The sequence below is a fragment of the Pseudopodoces humilis genome, chromosome 24 (assembly GCF_049639895.1).
Source record: "Pseudopodoces humilis isolate 2021_Gansu_Grassland_sample_001 chromosome 24, ASM4963989v1, whole genome shotgun sequence".
NCBI lineage: Eukaryota > Metazoa > Chordata > Aves > Passeriformes > Paridae > Pseudopodoces > Pseudopodoces humilis.
The window spans coordinates 3733471-3753748 of NC_142223.1; the positions used below are offsets into that span (position 1 = coordinate 3733471).

At 46.0% G+C, this 20278-nt stretch overlaps 1 protein-coding gene across 1 annotated transcript; it reads left to right on the forward strand.

Moving 5' to 3' along the window:
* Positions 1–43: 43 nt before the first annotated feature.
* On the forward strand, positions 44–19098 carry DNAJC11 (DnaJ heat shock protein family (Hsp40) member C11). The gene is made up of 16 exons (XM_005528325.3): positions 44–178; positions 3397–3526; positions 5557–5630; positions 6822–6923; positions 10981–11109; positions 11684–11806; positions 12684–12757; positions 13667–13856; positions 14197–14282; positions 14727–14843; positions 15792–15947; positions 16100–16169; positions 16293–16350; positions 16992–17134; positions 17574–17703; positions 18325–19098. Exons 1-16 carry the CDS (start codon positions 107–109, stop codon positions 18348–18350), a joined length of 1680 nt encoding a protein of 559 aa, XP_005528382.1. The 5' UTR covers positions 44–106; the 3' UTR covers positions 18351–19098.
* The last annotated feature ends 1180 nt before the right edge of the window (positions 19099–20278 follow it).

Below are 20278 nucleotides of genomic sequence, written 5' to 3' on the forward strand. Positions count from 1 at the left end.
GAGCGAGGGGGGGGAGGGGCGGTGTCCGCGCGCGTGCGCGGGCGGGCGGACCGCCGGGCCGGCAGGGGGCGCCGCAGCGCGCGGCGCGGGGTGAGAGGTCGGGACGATGGCGGCGGCCTTGGGCGAGGAGGCGCCGGACAACGAGGACTACTACGGGCTGCTCAACGTGCGCCGCGAGGTGCGGCCGCGGGGCCGCGCGGGGCCGGGGCCGCGCGGGGCGGGGCGAGGCGGGCGGGGCAGGGCGAGACCCTCGTGCCCGCCGCGGCGGGAGCGGCGCCCTGCGGCGTGTCCTCCGCCCGGGCCGGGCTGCTGCTGTTGGTGCTGCTGGCGGCGGGGCGGGAGAGCTCGCTCCGGGCCGCGGGGCTCCCGCTTGAGTGCGGCGGGGGAGCGCCGGCCGAGAAATGCGTGCTTTGCTCCCGAATTGCGGCGGTTTGGGCGCTCCCGGGCGTTCCTGATGCAGCTCCGCGCACGCGGGGCACAGCCGCGGTCGCGGGCTCGGGCACGGCTGTGGAGACTTCCCGAAGGTTTCCAATTTGGAAACGGCCAGGTTTTTTTGCAAAACATTTTGACCCGCCACAAAGGAAAAAAAAAAAAAAAAAAAAGAGGATCGAGAGTCCTTGATTCCACTTTTAAGGATAGGTGGATATTAATGGGCGTAGGTTTGTTACACCGGAACAGTTTGGAACTTACTGGGAGGCAGTTGCTTTTTTTATAATAATAATTAGGCAGATCTCCGAAGGTCTGGATGTAGGAGCCGTGCTGGAGTTTGTTTCAGCAAGTGCAACTGCAATATAGATCTGTTATATATATTTATGTGTGTACAAATATGTATGAACAGCCCATCAAGTCCATCAGCCTGGGTGTGGCCATTGTAGTCGGACCAGGCTCGTACTGAACCACCACCGCTACTGCCTGCAATAGGAGATCCAGATTTGGAAGCGATTCAGTCTGATAGCTTGGAAGAATTCCATTTGGGAATCCTCTCAGTCCCTGAGCTACGGGGACAGTCTCCTGTGCCTCGTGTGTGGGAATCTGCTGCACTCCTGAAGGAACAGTGTGTGATGGTCACACTGTTTGCAGAACTCCCTGATGCTGAGCTCCTTTTAAAAACATTTTGAGCTCTCATCTGGTTCAAAGCCAGCAGGGCCATGCTTGTACATTCCTTGGGAGCTTTCGTAATTCCCCTCCAAAACGTCAGCAGCGTGCAGAGGTTAAAACAGAGAGGTGGGAACCGCGCAAGGGAACTGCTGCGGAAAGTTTAATGTTTAACTTAGCCAGGCTTCCAGAGCAGCACATCCAGGTTTTGTACACGAGGGAGCTGGAACCTGAGTTAAAGGGGTCTGCAAGGGAGTAATTCCAGCAGAGAGGAGTGGGTGCTTTGTTAATTGCCCCTTGCTAATTATCTTCAGCAATACTGTCCTGTAGTGGATGTGGTGAACAGCATGTCTGGGTGCTGAGCACAGGGTGAAGTGGCAGCAGAGCTTGGAACTGTAGTGACCCCATGGAGGCAGGATCCTGTGAGCAGGAATTGCTCTGTGTCTGTGTGAATGGTTCATCTTCTAGACATGTTAGTCTGCTAAAAACGTGGTGCTGTGTTTGAGACCTTAAATGAGGAGGCCTTTTAATGTTGACCAGAGTTTTGGTAATAAAAATGTAACTTACATGCAATTATTTGTGACTGCATTTCCTGGCAGTCTAAAAACAATGTCAGGGTTTCTTTAGTGGTTTTGAAGAGGCTGTTGCTCGTGGAATATTGAACCAATGACCCAAACTACTCAGTGATGATGAAATGCCCAATCTAACATTTTATTGAACATGGCATTTATGAAAAATGAACCTGCTCATTTCTATTATATAATCAATAGCACATTAAACCATTTATCATTAATTTGATTTAAAAATGCCATTTTGAGCCTATATGTTCCCCTGCCTTCCCAGCTGAGTTTAAATTTGATATCCGAGAAAGCACAAGGTAGTAAAAAGAAAAAAGCTCATTGTAGCTTTCCTCACTGTCTTGGGACCAGCAAATTTGGAAGCTCCCCTTTTGCTGTATCACTTCAAAACATTAACAAGCAACAATACAAATGTGCAGAAAAAACATTCTGAGCTGTCCTCAAATCCAAATGGATTCCTGGCATTGTGACACAAGTGAGTGCATTTCTGTGATGGAAACCCTCCTTGCCACAAGTGGTAAAAAAGATGTTACTTTAAGAAATTACCTTTTAGGAACTTTATTTCCCCACTGAAAGCTAGGAACCTGTGATGGCTTTGCTTCTTGAAGGGTGTTAAAAGTAAATGGAATTTGTGTCTGAGTGCCCCCCTCACTGACTGCACTAGGTCAGCCCCTGGGGGAGCCTGGACCATCAGGTTTTGGTTATTTTCCTCTGGGTGTTCCTCCAGGAATGGCCTCCTGTGCCCAGGAACTGGTTCTTGCCAGGACAGTTTGGGAACTGGATGGTTGGGCTCTTTCAAGCTTTGCCTGGGGGAAGTTCTGGTTGATTTTAGCAACTGCACTTCAAAAAAAGTAGGTGTTAAGCAATCTCCAAGGAATGAGCAGGAGCTGCAATGCAAGGGATGTAGAAGGGTGAGGTGAGAGAGGGGAGATTAACAGGACTCTCTAGTGTACAAAAATAACATTGCTGGGAGATGATAATGGAAGAAGCAGGGTTTTTCTCTATTGATCCTGTAAGAGCCATCTATGTCCTTGGAACGAGGCCAGGTGCCATCTGAGGTCCCAGGGTGGTTGCAGTAAAGGACAAGGTGGATTCATTCTTGATGAATGTGGTGGCATGCTGTTCTCATGGTTATCTGTCTGTGGCTTTGTGGACAGATGATGCACCTTCCTCCTTTGCAGCACAACACATACCCTGCTGGGGAGCAGAATGGGCTGCTGGGGAGCACAGGGAGGGTGCTAGGATAAGGTAGAACTGTGGAAAGTCAGTGCTTTTGGACAGTTACAGTGTCCCCTTGAGGGTTAAGGTTGAAATATGAGTAGAATTTGTTGTACATCTCTGGATTTATGTATTTTTATCTGAAGCAACTTTGCTTTTTTTTGTTCTTCTGATTTGGAGGGGATAGTAGTTGCCTAATACAACTAAAGTCTGAGCATGGATTGCTTGAGTAGTGGGGTTTTTGCATAATTTTTTATACCTGGGTATGCAGTGATGAGCTGTTGAGATCCCTTGTTGCACTACAGATAGTGTGGACAATCCTGGTGTGATAACTGAATATTTTATTAACTTATGTAATGAAGCAATATTCCATTCTTGATTTTTGGGCCAAAGTAGTGTGATGCAACAGCTGATGGACTTCCCTTTCAGGGCTGATCTAGAGAGTGAGTGGCCTTTTGGAAATGGCCTTGGCTGTCCTTGAGTTCATTTTTGGTGGTTTCCACAGGCCTCCCAGGAGGAGCTGAAGGCCGCGTACCGCCGGCTGTGCATGCTGTACCACCCCGACAAGCACCGCGACCCCGAGCTCAAAACCCAGGCTGAGCGGCTCTTCAACCTTGTCCACCAAGCGTATGAAGGTCAGGGGGAGGCTGAGCTTTGCAGGGGGTTTCTGGGAGGGCTGTGTTTTCAGGATTTTTGAAGTTATTTATTATTACAAAGTAATAATTAAATTTGCTGATACTTACCAATGCTATTTACCGATTCTGTACCGTAAGAAGATAAATGCCATATAAATTCTGCAGGGAATGAGATCTAGAGTGTCTGTCTTATCTCCTGTATGTTGTAAATTACCTTCTCATCACTTCCCTTACTTCTGAAGACCTCTTCCATAGGAGAATAAAGACTGAGAAGCTTCAAACAGAGAGACAGTTTCATATTGTACTGGTGAACTGCTACATCCACAGGTTCTGTTCCATGTCACCTGGTTGTGATCTCCATTTCCAACAAGTTCTTCTGTATGCTCATATTGAGAGGAGGACAACTGATCCACAGCAGTTAGAGTTTATTCTTGTGCCAAAGCCCTTTCCAAATACTCTGAATGAAACTGAAATTTACTTAAATCCTGGTGCACAAGTTGCACCTGAAGTGCAGGTGGATTAGAAGCTGGTAGGAATCATCCATGTTACAAACCTGGTGCACCCAGTCCTGGAGTCTAAAGAGAAACTAAAACAAAATGCTGAATAAATATTCCCCCATTCAACCTCAAATATGAGTGAATATTTTTTACAGTTTTGACTGGTAAGCATTTTTCCTTCCAGTTGGACTTGAGCATCTGTGGGGTCTTCCCTGTTGTCCCTAGGTTAGGCGTTAGGATATGTGGAAGCTTTTGCTGGGAGAGCAGGGAAAGTCTGACCTTGATGACTTGCAGAACAAAAACTCATAATGCTTCAGTAATTTCATTTTAGTGTGGTGAGCGGCCTTACATTAGAGGCAGCAGCTTCCCTTTCAATTTTCTGGCTGCTCATGGCTCTGCCTTGCAATGAACATGGAAATTTGTGCTCATTTAGTACCAAATGTAAGTGTAGTATGTTACAAGAAAAAATGTTGACATCTTGGAAATGAGCCACTCTACCTCCTGTCTATTTTCTCTTTCTCTTCTTCCATCTCTTAGTATCACACAACAAAAGATTCATTTTATCAGAATTCATAAAAAGCATAAAAATGTCTGCCTGTGACATTTAGCAAGTCCAATAATATTCCACTAGTTCAGACCGAAACTCAATTACCAGTATAAGCCTCTTTTAGCCTTGCTATATTCCCCAGCTCCCTGGGGACATATCAGTTTTCCCACAGCCTCAAGAAATACATGATAATGATAAAGCTGGTCTTGGAACCCTGGAGGAGGAAATAGTGATGTTTTTTTTTGATTTATTTTTTCTTGCAGAAAGGTGTGTTAAAGGAGCTTATGCATTTAAATATGCCTTACCCCTTAGAGACTTCCTAATTCTGTGCCCAGTCTTTTTCTAAAGTAGCTGTTCTGCAGTCTGCTGTTGTATTTTGTGTTGTCCATTGTGTTGGCTGTCATTCTGGGAGGTTAAGATTCTACACACACCTTTGCCATTACCCGTTATTGATGTTTGGCAAGGTGTGAACTGCCTTGTGGAAATTGCTTTGTTGGTGCTTGGCATGTACCATGTGTGGGACCAGGTGGGAAACGATCAGTGGACATGGATGGTCAGGAATACCAAAGGAAGCCCCATAGAGCTTTGAAAGCCAGACAGAGCTGGGTGGCAATCCCAGGAAGGGCCCAGGGACTGCTCTGGCCAAATTGTTCATATCCTTCATGTTTGTTAGCGGGCTGTTGTCACCTTCAAAGAAAGCAGTGCTAGAAACCCCCTCTGCACATTCACTTAAGCTGCATGTCTCTTGTGTTCTTTCCACTTTCTTGTTTTAGAAAAAGAAGAAGAAAAAAGTTGGATTTGTTGGGGGGAAAAGTCAGCATGTCTTCTCAATAAAGCATGTGGAAGCATCAAAGGGATTAATGTGCAACTGTAGAACGTTTCCAGGATCTGTGCTTGAATTCCAAATATCTTGAGTGTTTTGGTCTGAAATCTGAGGAGAAGACCAAAAACTGAGTTCTCTCCTCTCTTTTGGTTTCAATTTACAGTGCTTAGTGATCCACAGACCAGAGCCATCTATGACATATATGGGAGGAGAGGACTGGAGATGGAAGGCTGGGAGGTGAGAGAAATTGAGCACGTTATGGCCAGTGGCCTTGACTAAGCCCACCTTTTTCTGCCATTGTTCTATCAGCTGCACTGACACCTGGCTGGTAATAAATGCCTGTTGGTTTGAAGGCATCTTTGGTTAGTTATTGCTGTCTCTCTCTGTCCCTGCTGGAACACCAGGATGGATTTTCAAAGAACCTTTTTGCACTTGACAAGAGAACAATAAACCTGACATTCAGAGTTCCCTGGAAGGATTACCATGACAGGCAACATCTTTATCTGAGACAAATGTGTCATTACTGTCCATCTTGTCCGTTCTTTTTCATCCGAAACTTGTTTTTTTCAGCATCAACTAGCTTCTGAGTTTGAAATTACTTTTTCTTCCTGGGCTTTTTGGAGTGGGTTGGGGTGGGGTTTTTCCTCATTTTGGTTTGGTTTAGTTTTGGTTTGGTTTTATGGGCTTCGAAGCAGAACTTGTCCGTTCATGTCTGTCCAGCTCTTGAGTCCATTGCTGGCCTCTGCCAGCCCTGGTTGATTGTGCTAAGCTGCTTGAAGCAGAATCCTATGGTACTGGGTCAGGTCAGCACCAAGGTCAAACCTGGAGCAAATTGCTAAAAATGTAGAGCAGATCCAGCATGTAACAGATGTTTTTAAACTGCTTTTGGCAGACTTGATCTTATTTTGAAAAGCCAAATCCAATACTCTTTCTATCCATTCCAAAAGTGGGCCTGTGAAAAACCCTCATTCCCTGAGCCATGTAAGGTAAGCAGCTGTGAACCAGCATAGCCTAAAATCACACAACACTCATGGATTCAATTTACTTCAGGCCAGAGGCTTTCAGTTATTTTCATTTTTGTGTCCACACCTGGTAGAGCAGTTAATGGATCGCTGAGGATAACAACTGCACTGCAGTGTCTTGTAGTTGTGGTTGGAAAGCTCTCTGCCCTGGTTTTGTCAAGGGAATGGAAATAAAACCATTTTCCCTTCTTTCAAGGCATGGAGTTTTTTCTCATTCCTGCCCTTTGATCTGGTCTGGGTGCTTTGTTCCAAACTCTGACTATTGAAATTGGTGCAGGGTGGCTTTCAGCAGCTGTGGCAGCATGTAAGAGCATCCTGCATCCAAGGGCCTCTGACCCCCCAGCACTGCAGTGCCCTGAGCAGCCTCTGTCTGGTAATTGTTTGGTTTTCATTTCTTTTTGAGCAGGTTGTGGAACGAAAGAGAACTGCAGCTGAAATCAGGGAAGAATTTGAGCGTTTGCAGAGAGAGAGGGAAGAGCGGAGACTGCAGCAGAGAACTAATCCAAAGGTAAGCAAAGACTTAATCTTGGTCTCAAGAGTGAGTCTGTAATTATCACCACTGTGCAGGGTATGCTGAGCCTCAGTGAGGGCCTGTAGGAAGGAGCCCCTCAGGTGTCTACACTTGCTGCATGACTTTCTGTCTTTTGCATATGCAGTTTCTCTGCATAATATAGGGAGAACAGCTCATTCTTTGAACAATCCCCTACTGAATGTTCTCCTTTTCTTAGAGAAACATGTTGAGACAAAATACCTTTTTCAGCAATTTTCAGAAAATAGACCTAACACTGGAATATTTATGATTTCTTTCCAGGTTTTCTAAATAAAGTGTAACTCACTGCAGTTACCTGACAGGTTTTCCCTTTGACACTGTTGCAGTGTCACAACAATTCAGGGAGCTATTCAAATGCAGCTTGAAACCAGCAACAAATCTGAGGCATCCCTAAGCCAGCTGGGCAGCAGCAGAGTCAACCTAAATGGGGTTGGGGGTCTGCCAGTATTGCAGTTAGTGCCTGTTTTTGGAAAGTGTGATTGTGCCCTCAGGATGAGAATCATCCCGGATGCTGTTTTCATCTCAGTCTGTTTGAGCAGCAAACTGACCCTGAGCCACTCACCTCACAGCTAACCTTGGCTGGTCAGAGGTGCTCGGGAATACCACTGGGATGGCAGGGAGAGATGGACATGGTGATTGGCCAGAGTATCCAAGCCTAGACTCACGGTGTCTCTGCTGGCTCTTGGCTTGGTGAGTGTGTGAGGCAGACCCAGAGTTTGTCAGGATAGTCCTTGACTGAAGTTTCAAAGCTTATTGAATCACAAAAATCTTGGTTCTTATGCAGTGACTAACATTATCCAGGAGCTGCATCTACTATTAACTAAATTAATTCATATGTTAGTGTAAAACCACAATGTCTTCTGAGTGGACAGATGTGGGATTGCAGTGGTACTTAGGACTGGATCCTGAGGAAAACATCCATCTAAGCAGAGCAGTAATATTTTGAGACATTCACCTTGGCACCACCTTTGGATCTGCTCTCAGCAAAGCAGTTGGACTGTGCAGATCCCCAGGCTGTGGGTAGTGCATAGACACTAAGAACTGGTTTGTACTGGAAGGGAAAACAAGCACAGAGTGTTGTGTGAGTATCTGTTGACAGCTTTATTCCAGCAGGAAGATATTTCTGGGTGCCATAAGCCAGGCAGGACAAACTATCCCTCCTGCTGGAGGTGCAGGTGAGTGGGGTCAGAGAGATGTTTTTGGAGAGGACTATGGTTATCTCCCACTCTGCTGCTTCCTGCTTCAGGAATGTGACATTTTCCCTGGGCGCCTCGCCGTGGCTGTGAGCTGCACTGTGAGCCTCAGCCTGTGTCCTGGGATAAAATTAGCCATCTGGGTGTTTACAGCAATTGCCGGCTGGCAGCCGATGGAAATGCCTCTCCAGGCAGTGTTCCCGTGGAATTGGGGAGCGCAGCTGTGATCATTTCATACGCGAGCACAAGTTATTTTAGAATTTCCAACATTTGTCGGTTCTATAAAACAGTTCCACAAAAATAAAGCATTTTAACCAGAAATGTTGAGCAATAACCAGATGTAGGCAATTTGGAGGGTTGAAATTGAGTCTCCTATTTGCTTTTAGAGCTTTGTTTTTGCTTTCAAAGATGTGCAGAAGGGTTGAAAAGTTCATTACTAGGTTTAAGAAGAACTGCTTCCTGTTAGGAGAAATTAAATCCAGTTATTTTCCTGCTGTGGAAGGTCAATATGTAAGGAGCACAGGTCCCTCTAGGCAAAGCCTGGCACAACTTCCAGGTATCACCTCCCTGAAGGTAAGTAAATCCCTAAGAAAAAAAGTAAGGAGTAAGTATATTTTCCTCTGGCACATCTATGAATTGCATTAGTGAAGTCTGGCAAATAAAGATGATTTTAGAAGCCAATCCCAGCTCTGATGGTTCCGTAGTGCCACTTCTGCTTCCTGCCCTGCCCAGCTGCTGCTCTGTGCAGTGCAGTGAGGGCACCACTGACTTCTGAGCAGGCGTTACAGCTCTCTCCTGCTGCTCTTCCTTTGGGGAGAGCTCCTCATTTCCCATGGTCAGAGCAGGTGGCTGATGGGAGCTGGGAGCAGCAGCAGTCCCCTCATTTATCCGGCAGCATAGGGGTGCTCTCGTTCTCTGGGAATATTTTTAACTTTACCATCTGCTGCTTTTCCTGTGCCTGCGCCTGAACCAGTTTCCTTGCCAGGATCCACAGACCTCCAAGGGTGACTTCACCTGCTTGGCAGGAGGTGGAGGGCCTGCCCAGGGTCTACCTCTCACCTCAGGGAAAGGCAGAAGAGTAGGAGCTCTGCTGGGGATTGGGGAAACGCTCCTTTTCTCTGAACAGATCTTGTGGATATTCATGGAGAGGTTCAGGTGTTTTCCTTTTTTCCTTGGGAGGGATATTTGCTGTACAATTAATACATGTGAAAAAGGAAAGCCTAATATTTTGAGTGTGTTTTAGAGGAAGGAGGTGCAATGAATTTTGAGTGTGAATTGAGGTGTGGTTCTTGATGCATCTTTCCAAAGGTGCAGCATTGTGGCACCAGTAAGCCAAGATGGTCTCCAAATGGGTGTTTGCTAGCACAGGACTGTGCCCTTCTAGCGTGGTTAGAGGTTTTCCATTGCTTCTCTCTTCTTTTGGCCTCGTTTCAAGGAACAGCATGGCATAGGAGAGGGCTGAAACTGGAGAAGCTGTAGGGTCTGAAGTTGCTTGAAGGTGACTTTGCAGAAGGTTCCTGAAAGGGCAGGAACTGGTTGTTGGTGCCACCACCACACAGAACAATGAGTGTAATTGCTCTGAAATTCACCAGCTGCCAAGGGTGATTAGTAAACAGCTGGGGCACAGCCCCTGTTCCAGGGTTCTACTGGAAATAACCACACCTTTCAGTTTTAAAATATTTATCCAGTTTTTGCTTCATAAGTAATCAGAAAATAAACACTGAAAAGAGGTTAGGAATCTCCACAGCAAATAGTTAGGCTGGGAACCCAGGCAGAGGAAAGGTTCAAATCCTGTTAGACTCTGTAATTCTTCCTTTATTTACGGTCTAGCATTTGATTAGAGTGGAGTGATCAAGGAAAAATACTCCATCAGACTGAAATGAGGATTTATCACAGTTGTGCTTGGCCTCAGTGTGGGTGGGGTTTGTAGCTACCCCGCTATTGAGTTTCCATAGACAAACTGCCCAGAGTTCAGCCTGTGCTTGTGCACAGAGAGGGGGTTTTATTGCAATCCAAACATTTTATATGAGCTTGGATGCTGTCAGATGGGTCCATAGGGAAGGTTTCCAAAGCTTCTTGAAGTTATATGACCCAGACAAGTACCTAATTGTGCTCTTTTCAAAGAAACACACTCCTGCAGTTAGTCTGAGGGAGCACAGCAGCAGGTAGCCAGGCTATTGTGCTGTGGCCTAGATTTCGTAGGAATAAGTTTTTCTATAGTCTGAAAAAGGAAATATTTACCACTTACTAAAAGTATGTCTTTGTCAAGCCTTCTTTCTGATCACAAAATATAAACTAGAAAAAGAAATCAAGATATTTTACTAACAAGGTCAATTGTAAGTGAATGATACAGTTTAGTACTAAGTCGGTTTAGGTATCTCATAAGAAGAAGCCTGTGGAGGTTTTCTGACCAAATTCCATTGAAGAAAATCAATTTCTAGAATATATTATTTTGACTTTTAAATACTAACAGAGCACAGTCAATTGTGAGGAAAGAGGAAACCTGCTTTCTAAAGGTGTTCTACCTGCTTCTGTAATGTGTCACAATAGAAAAATTACCTCCTGGGATTGCAAGTTGAGTTTGTACTGAAAAACTGCCTTTTCTCCAGTCTGTTTGATGATTTATGTTGCTCTTTTGAAAAATTGTAATCATTCACTTTTGTCTTTGTTCATTAGGAAGTGCATTTTAGAGTGGTGAAAGTAATTGCAGAACAATGGAAAACTGCACGAAAATGTAATCATACACAGGGATGGTTCAGCCACTTCTGTGTACACCAGATGTTTGCTAATGCTAAATGCCTGATTCATTTGTCATCCCTCAGGGAACAATTAGTGTGGGAATAGATGCCACTGACCTGTTTGATCGCTATGACGAGGAATATGAAGATGTGCCTGGGAGCAGCTTTCCCCAGATTGAGATAAACAAAATGCACATATCCCAGTCCATCGAGGTGAGGAGGGTGAGCGTTGCCATGTGAGCAGGGTGTGAGTGAATGAAGCCCCTCAGAACACAGAACATGCTGCTCAGGGGCTCTCAGCAGGATTTGGGGGGGACACAGTGGCCAGCAAGGGTGGGAAGAGGCAGCTTGGGGCCAGCAGAATGGTGGATTGGCTCTGTAGCCTAACTGATCTGTGCACTGCAGTGGTCCTACCCTCATGCCAGTGGAGATGCTCAGTGCCCAGTTCTCACTGAATGGAGCATGTGTTCAGTGGATGAGAGCAAATTGCACCCATTCTTGAGGATGTGCATAAGGATGGGAAGGATTTCCTCTTTCAGAGAGTTGTAAAAATTTAGTCTGCTAGAAAGATGAGAATGGTTTACAGCTCAAGGTCAGGACTTCAAGGTGGTACATTACAGGTGTCACAAGTGTCTGGTACTGTAAGAATTATCTGTCTTTTTGCCATGCTTGATGTTTTACTGCAAAACCATTTGCACTCTGCAGTAGTGATTATGTCCTTGCAGAACATGCACTAAATATGTGAAGTAGGATCAGAGTTACTGGAAACAATATATTCCTTTTTCAGGCACCCCTGACTTCCACAGACACAGCAATACTATCTGGTAACCTTTCCACCCAGAATGGGAATGGAGGGGGATCAATTAATCTTGCACTGAGACGAGTGACATCTGCCAAGGGATGGGGAGAGGTAAGAGTATACCTGTTACACAGTTTTATATTCAATCTATTGCCTGGTGTTCTATTTCTTGGGGGGAAAATTTTAGCTGTGGTCCATCTCTCATTTTCTGTGTTCTGTAAAATGTAGAAAAAGGAATTCTTAAAGGAATTTGAGACAAAGGGAAGACCAAATCTTGCTTTTTCTTACGTTTCTCCCCTCTCCATTTGGCCATGAATTTGGACTTCACTTAAGCAGCCAGAATTGTTACCTGATGTCTCTAGTCTTTCTGGTAGCTCTGTCTGAAGACGCAGTCCTGTGAGCAGGCCTTTTAGGGCAGTATGATAGTTGACCTTTGCTTCCAATACTGCTTTGCTTGCATGGGAAGAAGTTATGGGAGAAATAGTTTGGCCTCCCCCAGCAGATCTGGTCTGAGCAGCTGGAAAGTCCCATGTTGCACCTGCAAGCTGGGCTGTGGTTGAGGTGCTCATGGCATCGCTGGTGTAGCTGGCAGCTGCCTGTTCCTTGCACATGAGCTCCTGCTAGCCTGCTTCCTCAGCTCAGGAGAGTGGGAGTCTTCCTCTCATTTGAGATTCACACACTGGAGGCTTTTGATTTGTGTCAGGATTTTGTGAGGGCAGAGTTTTCTCCATATTCCCTGGAGTGACCAAAGCAGGTGCCAGTAGCTTTGGTCACCTGTAGCTGTACAAAACTGGCTTTGTTTTACCCATGAGGTCAAATTCAGCCAGACACCTTTTCTTCTTCTGAATGCAAAGCTGCAAAAAAGGGAGGGTGCTGAAAGAGGTGGTAAATGTTACTCAGCTGTGATAAAAATTATGCTCATGACATATTTTGTCAGTGTTGTAAAGAATGTCCTCTTCTAACACTCTGGCACTGTGCATTCCAACAGTTGGAGTTTGGAGCTGGAGACCTTCACGGACCTCTCTTTGGGTTGAAGATATTTCGTAATCTTACACCAAGATGGTAAGTATTAGAAAAATGGCCTAGTGGTTAATATTCCACAATGAGGAACTAAATTACTTGAATTTGCTTCCACATTTATTTTGGATTTGTTTTTTGTCCTACAAAATAAGCTATTTTTGCATTAGACTTAAGGTCATACTTGTATTGTCAAAATGCCTGCATTCTTTCTGGATGTTGGTGCCCTCCCTTTCCATATTGCAAATTTAAGGAAGGTCTGTGTTCCACATCCTTAGATTTGTACTCAATCAACACAACAAAAAATGGGGAACTCTTCTGAGGCTTCCATGTGTGAGAGGGAATTTCTGACAGCAAAACAGGAGATGATGTCATATTTTAGGGAGATAATGCCAAATTTGCCACTAGTTTCATGTCTGTTCACAAATAGAGGTCTCAGGTTGCAAAGGAGAATACAAGGTAAGGCCTGTGATTGGAGCCACACATCAGAGCATCATAGGAGATTGTGTAGGTTCCCTCGGTTTATATTTTCAAATTTAGTGAATCTGCCATTCCTCAGAGCTTGTACAGGATTCTTGTTCCCTGGAGAGTGCTTTAGCACTGTTTTTTTAGCTGATGCTTAAGGATTATTAAATCGCAGGGCTGCTCTGTGCCAGCAGCCCAGTGTGCTGTTCTGCAGAGACCAGGATGTTATCTGCACAGGGCAGGAAGGGGGAGGCTGGGTGCCTGGGCAGCATCATGAACAGACAATAAACCAGGGCACACAGCCTGCTCTCCTGGGCACTGCTGTGCTCAGAGCAGTCTGAGTTAGTTCTTACTTCCTGAGAGCCTCCAGCATCATGCTTTTTGCAGGTTGGTCTCTGGGCATTCAGTAAAGTTCCTGGGCCACAAGGACTCTGGGGCCACCTGGGAGCCTGTGTGTTTCCACTGACGAGTTTTTCCTCATTTCTCTAGTTTCATCACCACAAACTGTGCCCTGCAGTTCTCGTCACGCGGGGTCCGCCCTGGCCTCACCACGGTCCTGGCCCGAAACCTGGACAAGAACACAATGGGCTACCTGCAGTGGCGGTGGGGCATCCAGTCAGCCATGAACACCAGTATTGTCCGGGACACCAAAACCAGCCACTTCACTGTGGCAATGCAGGTCAGAGCCATGGCTGGGACCTAATCCTGCCCTGGGGGAGAGAGCGGCCTCACCTTCCTGTCCCAGCAGTATTTTACCTTGGGATTAGAGGTTAAGGAAGACGTTGGTTTATCTCATGTTAGACCTAATATAGGTAACCAGGTGTTTGGCAGAGCACAGCTCTTGGCATTGTCATGGGTGACATGGGTCAGCTTAGAGTAGAGTCAGTACAACATGGACAGCAGAGGTTGTAAGTGGCAAACACTGCTTTGCGTTCTGTGCTTCAAGGTTGAGAAGGGAAATTTGGGGGCAGCAGTGGCCAAGGGTATGTTATGATACATTTGTGCCTCTTGTGTTTCAGCTGGGAATCCCCCATTCTTTCATGATGGTCAGTTACCAGCATAAGTTTCAGGATGAGGATCAAACACGAGTGAAAGGTTCTCTCAAGTAAGTGCTCAAGAGGGAGTTCACATTGCTCACAGCCTGGGGACTGTGTCCTCTCCCACTGCTGTAGGCCTCCAGGTTCCACACGAACCATATGCTTCTGTGGCTTTTGGGAGCCTGCTTTTCACTCTTTAAATCTGGTAAAGGCTGAAGTGAATGTCTTGTAGGCTTGGCCCTGTGTGCCTCTGCAGTTAAATAGAAGTTATAATACTTGCGTATGATATGTCTACATCATCCCTTATAAGAAAGCCAGAAGTTCCTGTTTACTCCTTAGCAAGGTGGAAGGTCTAATCTCACCTTGAAGATACACCACAAATCTTCCAGAGGCAAACATCTGCTGAAAACAGATGCATTTCCATGCTTTACTTGTTTGGGAATTACAGGATTCAGTAATGAGAAATTCAAGTGTCTTCTCTGTCTTAACAGTTCTTGGTTCTGTCATTCTAGGGTGGGTTTCTTTGGGACCATAGTGGAGTATGGAGCAGAGAGGAAGATTTCCAGACACAGTGTTTTAGGAGCCACTGTCAGCGTTGGTGTTCCTCAAGGAGTGTCCTTGAAAATCAAGTCAGTTCAAGATCTCAACTCTTTATTCCAGAGGCTGACCGTAACCTCCATGATTCTATTTCCAGTATTCAGGTGGGAAGGTCCCAGTCCCAGGTCAATACAGGTGTATTGATACATCACTGGGAGAGGCTACAGCTGCCCTCAACTCTTAATGCAAGCTGTAAGCCCATTGTAAGTAGTGGGTGCCTTCCACTGGTGTGACTCACAGCCTGAGCCACCTGTATGTGTGTGTGCATCAGAATATTCTGAAATACAGCTTAGAGTGAGATTTGGAGCACTCTGGTAAGTGAATGGAAGATTTCTGAAAATACTAGTTGAGATGGATTCCATGTGTATTGTGTTGTGTATGAGTGAATGCTTGAATTAGGGAATTACCATTGCATAATGCACGTGATTGTACCAGTAACAAGGTGCAGTTCACAGGGGGACTGAGCTCATTAAGTGTCCTTGTCTTGTGTGCTTGAATTTGGGCCAGCTACAGGTGGGGTGTGAAACTACTGAAGGGCCTGAATTCATTACAAGGGAAGTAATGTTTTCTAAAATAAATATTGTTACAGACATCAGAAAAATATTCATGTACACTTGCCCTGAAGGCCCATGCCTGTGTTATGACCACAGGCCTTCTCTAGAAGCATTTTCTCTTATTTCATGAGGATATTTGTCCCTTTTTCTGTTGAAATTAATGACTGAGCAAATTCTCCTAAGATTAAAAAAAGAACTTTAGAATGGTCAGGTACTATCACGAGCTGCTACTTCAAAGTGTGGCTCTGGCTGGTGTCAGCTGCCTTTCCTGCCGTTGGCTTTTTCAGTTTATGAGGCTTTCACCTTTTTGAGCTCCTCATTCATCTCCCCTTGGTTCATCAGCACACACTGCTGCTAAGTGTGCTTCATCAAGCACATCCAGCTCTGTTTTTCCTCTTACCATCCCTCTGCTCTTCTTTGTTGCAGGCTGAATAGGGCCAGCCAGACCTACTTCTTCCCTGTCCATCTAACAGATCAGCTGCTTCCCAGCGCCGTGTTCTATGCCACCGTGGGACCTCTCGTTATCTACTTCGCCATGCACAGGCTGGTCATCAAACCCTACCTCAGGGCACAGAAGGAGAGGTGAGCTTGCACATTCCTGAGGAAGTCTCACTCGGGCTCATTTGTGCGAGGTTGTGGGTCAGTTGTAATTGGGGTGGGTAAGCAGACCCTGCCAGTTTCTGCCTGAATCCCAGCCATGTATTCCTGCTGAGATGTTACCTTCCTTCTGCCAGAGAGCTGGAGAAGCAGCGGGAAAGCACAGCCAGTGACATCCTACAGAAGAAGCAGGAGGCTGAAGCTGCAGTGAGTCTTTCTTGTAACTTGATCCCCTTAGTGAAAGGAAACTCTTTTCACTCTGGACCATTCTCCTTTGGCCACAGTGTCTGACCCTGTGTGATTTCTGCTCTGCCACTTGTGTTGTGACAGGTCCGGTTAATGCAGGAGTCAGTCCGAAGGATAATAGAAGCAGAGGAAGCCAGAATGGGTAAAGATTCTCATATCATTTACGTGTTCTATAAATTTGGAGAGAAGAAGGAACAGTGAAAAGGTGTTGTTTCTTCATTCCCACTCCTAATGAAGTGCAGTGTAGTTGCTGCTGCACATGTAGTAGGGGAGCCCCATTGTGACTCAGCTCCAGGTGCCTGAGCATAGGAGGGATCACATAATATTATCTTGGGACATGGTGTGAAGTGGATCGACAGACTTGTGTGCTTGAATTGAACAACAGTCTGGATTCACCTCTGCCCCAGAGAGAGGCGTGTGTATATAAATAGGTGCCAAAGTTGTAGTCTGAAGTTCAGCTTTCACTGATTTCTCCCATACATGGTTTGCTCCTGGATCATAGTAGGAATCTAATCTCTGATGGTTACTAGCAATTTTCCACAGATTGTTCCAAAGTGAGCTGTAATCCACTTGGACTGTCACATCAGTGTGGCACCCAGATCCTGTCACTCCATTCTAGTGATGAGGGTTGCTAACAAATGCCCAAGTAAAAATGTTCTTTGTTGGGAGGTGTGGGTCCAGGCAAGGAGAATTAAATCTCACTGAAAGCAAGAGAAAATGTTGCAATGGTCTTTTTGTCACTGGAAGCCTTCCATCACAGTTGTGATTTCCTGGGAAATGCAGGTCTGATTGTAGTGAACGCCTGGTATGGGAAGTTTGTTAATGACAACAGCAGGAAGAATGAGAAGGTGAAGGTTATAGATGTGACTGTGCCTCTGCAGTGCTTGGTGAAGGATTCTAAACTCATCCTTACAGAGGCCTCCAAGGTACGTAGCTGTCCTGTCAAAGCACAGATTCAGGGACTCAAATGTGCGGCCCAGAATTTAATTTGAACCGTGTGGTGTCCTGCCAGGGGGTCTCTCCAGTGGCTCTGGATCGATTCAAAGATGCCATTTACATACCAAGTATTACAAACTTCCAGGAACTCCTGTTTCTTGGGGCTTTTCTAGGCCATTTGTCTGCATTGTGGGAGAGTGGGTGTTAGAGACCTTCAGGCTCTACACCAGAAACTTCCCAACCCCCTGGTTTACTTTTATGCACTGGAAACTTGTAGAGGTGATTCCCCAGTGTCTCACCTTGCTGGCAGCAAAACTTCTTTTGTTTTTTTTATGACACCTTGTCCTGGCACTTATAAATGTTTTTGGCCAGCTGGAGAGCTGTGAAAGTTCATTCCCTGATGCTCAGTTTCTCCTTCTCTGGTTCAAGGCTGGGCTTCCAGGCTTCTACGATCCCTGCGTGGGTGAGGAGAAGAGTTTGAAAGTGCTTTATCAGTTCCGAGGAGTTCTGCACCAAGTGATGTCAGCTGACAATGAGGCCCTTAGGATACCAAAGCAATGTAAGTAGCACAGACTGCCCAGCATCTTCCTTGGGGAACCAGTAATGGACTACTTCAGCTCTGTGGTGCAGAGCACAGAACTGAGGTTCTGGGGTTCAGAATTGGAGTTACTGGAATGGACTGACCGTGACTTGCCTCTGGAGTAAAGGCCCAAAAGAACTCAGCAGCAGCTCTGCAGCTGTTTGTACCAGCTAGTCTGTATCTCTGACTGGGGCTGGAAGCAGAGGCCTCCCACAGGTGCCAATGTCCTTTGCAGTTCACAGCACTGGGTGGCCATTTGGTGACTGAACTTAATATATGGAGGCCTGAGTCAGATTCCTTCCTTGTCCCCATTTATTCTACCTGCCAAAATATTTTCCCTGCTGGAATAGCTCTGTGAAACCGGTATCTGCTTGTGACAACTTTTATTGGCACCCCTGTGGGTCTGGTGGGTTGGCTCAAGGGCACAGACCTTTGTTTGCCCTAGACCAGCTCCCTGCCCAGTGTGAGCAGCACATCCAACTGACAGAGCTTCCAGAAGTGCATTGGAGTTGTGTCTAATTAGCAGCCAGAAGTGTTCCTGCCTGTCCTTGGAACAATGGTGGGCTCCAGCATGTGTCCATTCCTTGTTCTCCCCGACAGCTCACAGGATCGATGCCGATGGCTAATGCGGGGAACACGCATCTCTCACGGTACCTGGGTCAATGGAAACTGCAAAACCTCCCCCGGACGCTGCAAGTTTCAACAGAGACACTTTTATTTTTACTGTCTGTATAGCAGGCGGTGTCCTGGCAGTTCTGTTAGGGACAAAAGGACAGACCCTGCTGCTTCAGGCAGCTCCCAGGCAATATCTGAGTTGTGGCTCGGTACCCAATAAAGCAGCGTGACTCTGAGTGCACAGTGCTTTCTGCCGAGGGGCTGAGCGGGCACCCTGCTCCCAGCTGGCCACGGCCCATTCTGCACTCACACCTCTCTCCTGGTGCACAGCAGGGACAAAGACCTGTTCTTCTCACTTCTCCACGTACTTCCTGGGGTAGGTAACACACCTGCTCCTTCTCATGAGGGGAATTTCAGTTCTCTGGCCACGTCCTAGAAATCCCCTGTGCAAATACTTTTGGAGAGAGGTCAGTGATTGTTTCAATCTCAAATCTGTGTTTGAAATGCACTTGTTAGAAAAAGTATGTGCTTAAGTATGAATGAACTGCTCTTCCAGACAAGGACACGGTGTATCATAGTTTTGTTGATTCTTCTGCCACCCACAACCATGTATTATTAAGGATTTCCAGAAAAGAGGAAAGCAAGTGAGGGAGAAGGACAGCAATTAATTTCATTTGATTCTGATGCTGCAACTATCTCTTAATATCTAATTTATTTCTAGCAAAAATAAATGTAGTTCATAAAGTAAACCATACCAAAGTGAGAGAGGCCAAATGGATAAAGAGCTGAAAATGTAACACTCATCTGCCCTTTCTGAAAAGCAGCAGTTATGGCATAGATCCATTGGCTTTGTCTTGCCTAGAAGCCCTGCCAGGGATTTCCAGCAGAAGGGCAGTCCTAGGCTGGTGACAGAGCAGCTGGAAACAGCACCTTACAGAATCTACTACACACTGGGTACATCAGCACATCAGAGGCTTTTGCAGGGACAAGAAATCATGGTGGCTGCTCCTTGGTCAGTTTTGCTCTGGCTAAGTCCAGATCAGCCTTCATTGCTCATGGGTGAAAGCAGAGGGGAAAACACCAATGTCTTGGCAATGCAGAGTTGCTTTTGACAACTCCTGCAATAACTCCTTTCCTGACATGGACCTGGCCCCTGGTTCTGAGTAGCTGTGGTTCTCTGTGCTCAGGTCACTGCACCAGGAGAATGAGATTTCCAAAATAAATGCTTTCCCTTGTAAAAAACAAGTTCATATTATGAAGGGGTGTTCATTTGTTTTTATTAAAACCAAAACAACTCAGCTGTGACCAGTTCCTGGTGCAGGACTTTATTTCACTTACGGCCAGCGTTCTGTCAATCTGAAATTAAATGTAATATGTGCAATAAATTATATTCAGCTGAAAAGCAGCTCCCATTCCCTTTGCATCTGTAGGAAGTTCCTGAGATGAAACTCCTGGAAAGTAAGGGTTGAAGGTTCTGTAAACGTAGCAGCACTCTCCATCCCATCCAGCTGATTGACCTCTGTTTGGTGGGACTGGGCAGAAATCTAAATCTCTTCCAGTTCCTTTTTGCTGTCACTGTGTGAGGTGTATGATCAGAAGTGAGGAGCCAGCCTGCAGAGATAGGACATGGCACAGGAGCATCCCTGAGAGCCAGGTGCTCAGTCTGTCTCCCAGCCACCCTCATCCTTTCTTCCTTGTTTTCTGTCAGTGCTAAGTTTTGCCAAGACAGCCCCACTGCAGAACCACAGCCTTCACCACCGTATTCTTGCTATGAGCAGCTGCCATTTTATAGCCACAACTCCCCTGGGACTTCTTTTTATGACTCTGTAATTCAAAATTACCAACAGAATTAAAATCGAATCTCTAAGCAAGCAGAGCTGAGCTTCCAGCGTAGCTTCCACCATGACCTAGTGCCATTTCCAAAAGGTTGAGCCACCTT

Excerpts from the sequence above, each read along its gene's own strand:
- DNAJC11 (XM_005528325.3), top strand. The coding sequence starts at position 107 with ATGGCGGCGGCCTTGGGCGAGGAGGCGCCGGACAACGAGGACTACTAC. Across the intron at positions 179-3,396 it reads TGCTCAACGTGCGCCGCGAG|GCCTCCCAGGAGGAGCTGAA; the intron begins GTGCGGCCGCGG and ends TGGTTTCCACAG. Across the intron at positions 14,844-15,791 it reads GGAGTGTCCTTGAAAATCAA|GCTGAATAGGGCCAGCCAGA; the intron begins GTCAGTTCAAGA and ends TCTTTGTTGCAG.